The sequence below is a fragment of the Leptopilina boulardi genome, unplaced genomic scaffold (assembly GCF_019393585.1).
Source record: "Leptopilina boulardi isolate dan_hultmark-lab unplaced genomic scaffold, ZJU_Lbou_2.1 LbouV2_367, whole genome shotgun sequence".
Lineage (NCBI taxonomy): Eukaryota > Metazoa > Arthropoda > Insecta > Hymenoptera > Figitidae > Leptopilina > Leptopilina boulardi.
In genome coordinates this window covers 442998-445657 of record NW_026137937.1, presented here as the reverse complement: position 1 = coordinate 445657, position 2660 = coordinate 442998, and the positions used below count along the sequence as shown (strand labels likewise).

General features: G+C 27.9%; 1 protein-coding gene across 1 annotated transcript; it reads right to left on the bottom strand.

Moving 5' to 3' along the window:
• Positions 1 to 991: 991 nt before the first annotated feature.
• On the bottom strand, positions 992 to 2437 carry LOC127287063 (uncharacterized). Its single transcript, XM_051313785.1, has 2 exons — positions 2092 to 2437; positions 992 to 1663 (listed from the first exon to the last, which is right to left on the bottom strand). The coding sequence occupies exons 1-2, from the start codon at positions 2296 to 2298 to the stop codon at positions 1103 to 1105; spliced, it is 768 nt and encodes a 255-aa protein (XP_051169742.1). The 5' UTR covers positions 2299 to 2437; the 3' UTR covers positions 992 to 1102.
• Positions 2438 to 2660: the final 223 nt, after the last annotated feature.

The following is a 2660-nucleotide window of genomic DNA, read 5'->3' as shown; positions in this document are numbered from 1 at the left end:
CTTGTTTCGCAGTTAAATAAATTAAAATTTTTTTTTTAATCTGTTCCAAAAGGATTATTATTAATAAAAATAGAAAAAATGAAAAATATTTAAATGGTCCAATTTTTATTTCTGATTAGAATTAATTTGTATTTTAGTTCAATAAATCAATTAAATCTCAATGCATATATATTCTGGGGATGTATAAAAAAACGAAGTTTAATCTTCCAAATTTATAAAGTGAATTTTAGTGTAGAAAATTTAAATAAGGATCAAATTTTATGATGTTATTTTATTTTTCAGTAAATATTAATATTTATACAACATTTTTCTTTTGAGAGGGTCAAACCTTTTTAATAATTTTTTTTTTACAATTGCATATGTACATAAAAGTTTACTATAGAAAAAATTAAAGTTCCAGGAGGAAAAATTATTTGTAGGTAATTTTTTAATAATTAAAAATAAAAAATGAATAAAAATTTTAATAGTTAAAATTATTCAAGTAGAAATATTTCCAAGAAATTTATTGATATTAAACAGATTTACTTTTTAATTATTTTTTATTTAAAAAAAATATTTTAATTTATTTGAATTATTTTTTAATTTACAAACTTCATGTTTATTATCAAATGTCAAATTATGTATTAATTTGCATGTTTTTTTTTATCTTTATAATTGAATTTAAAAAATTTTCTTTTTTAATTAATTTTTCGTTTACGCGAAGAATAAATGAGACAATTATTTTTCGAAGAAAAAATAAAGAAAAATTCATAAATAATTTAGTTTATTATAAAATTCGTCTTGTAAACATATATAGATTTCATTTTCATCATAATGTCTAATTTTTGGTAACAAAATCTTTTCCATTATATACTTATCAGTCCGTCGTCTATAAAAATTATATGTTTCGTCTCTTGTAAATTCTGTCACAATTTAAGAATTTTTTTTTTCTTTTTTTCTAATTTATTAAAGAAAAATCGTGAAAAACTCGTATATAGAAACTAGAGACTAGTTGAGTTACGACAATAATAATAATTTATTAAATACAGTCATACACACAGAAAAGAAGCTATTTTACAAAAGTTTAAGTTATCTAAAAAAAAAAACAAATGCATATATAGTCTTATTCTTTTGCATAACCTGAATAAGCCATATTGTGAGAAAATTCTGACGTAGACATTGGTAAGGAATCATCATCTTTGAATCCTCTATATTGTGCAGCTTGATACTCCCATGGTCCATGTGCAGCAAGTGGTGCTGAATGACTGTCGGCGGCAATTTTTTTACAAAGTTGGAATATCGCCAATCCTACTGACACGACGAAGCTAAAAAATGACAATTGAAGAGCATTCCATGCCTTCAATCCAAGTACTCCAATTGCCAGGGGAATCAATGTCATGGCCTTGAGCAAAACAAACACGAGAATTGGAATGATGACCTTTTTCAATTTGGATTTACGTGCTTCTTCAATTGCACGTCCCTGGCCAAATTTCAAATTGAAACTAAGTTCATCGTCGTCAATATTCCTTGAGCTGACTTTAACTGATGATTCAAGAGGAAGTTTGAACGTCACATCGTGAGAGATCAGATAAGTCCTCAAGTTCTCAAGAAATGAGGGTTCACTGCGCGCAGACAACTCTTCAACTGGATTTGAGTTACGAGTGACTTCCACTGTTTCCGATATCTGCCAAATGACATATATTAATAATTACTAATTATTTACAGTATAATTATTAATACAAATAATAATAATAAAAAGTGAATTTTTAACTTCTCATTAATTTGTATTATTTCTTTTTTAATTAAAACTTAAAATCGTACACGAAGAAAAGAGTTTCAGTATATTCTACTAAACAGCGTATGTCAGAAACTATAATTCTGTCACAAAAAGAATTTATCGACAGAAACAAAATACACAAATCTGATTGGTTGTCCACAATTGAGCAGATTGTGAACAACCAATTTAGTCAGTTCAAAATGGACTAATAAATGAAAAGAAATACCTTTTCATTTAATTGTAAATTTCTCAACAGATTAGAGAAGATTATAATATAAAATAAAATTTATGACGAATGAAGAAATATTAAATTTAAATAATTTTTGACAAATTACCTTGAAACTGTCTTTGCGGAAGATTTGATCGAGAAGACTGAGAACTTTGAACTTCATACAGGCGATTTCGTCGTTTTTTTGTGCACAATCGGCTTTCGTTTGATCAACAATCGAATCCATACTGGTGCCCTTCCAAAATTCATTATTTTTCGTTGGCTGGGCTACCACCAGCACAATAATGGAGCACAACACAATAATTAGTCTCATAATGCTGGATATGCTTTAAGAAACAGACAAAAAAAATCAGATTTACAACCCTGAGAAAATACTATAGTGATCTCGTGTTTGAATAAAAGACAATATATTGTCAAGGACAAACGACAGTTCAGCGACTAATGCCAATATGGGTTGGGCAAGTGCTTATTTATACAAGGCCTATTGTTGAATAAAATTACCCTCGCCAAACATTTACTTATACCCCCCCTCCATTAATACTGAACGAATTTTCTTTTCGTTCAGTATGGTCTTCGATTATTATTGAGGCCTCACCGTGAACATGTCGCGACTTCTTAATGAGAGACAAAGAGAGAAAGAAAGAGAGCAATATAGGGTTGACAGAACTGATGAAC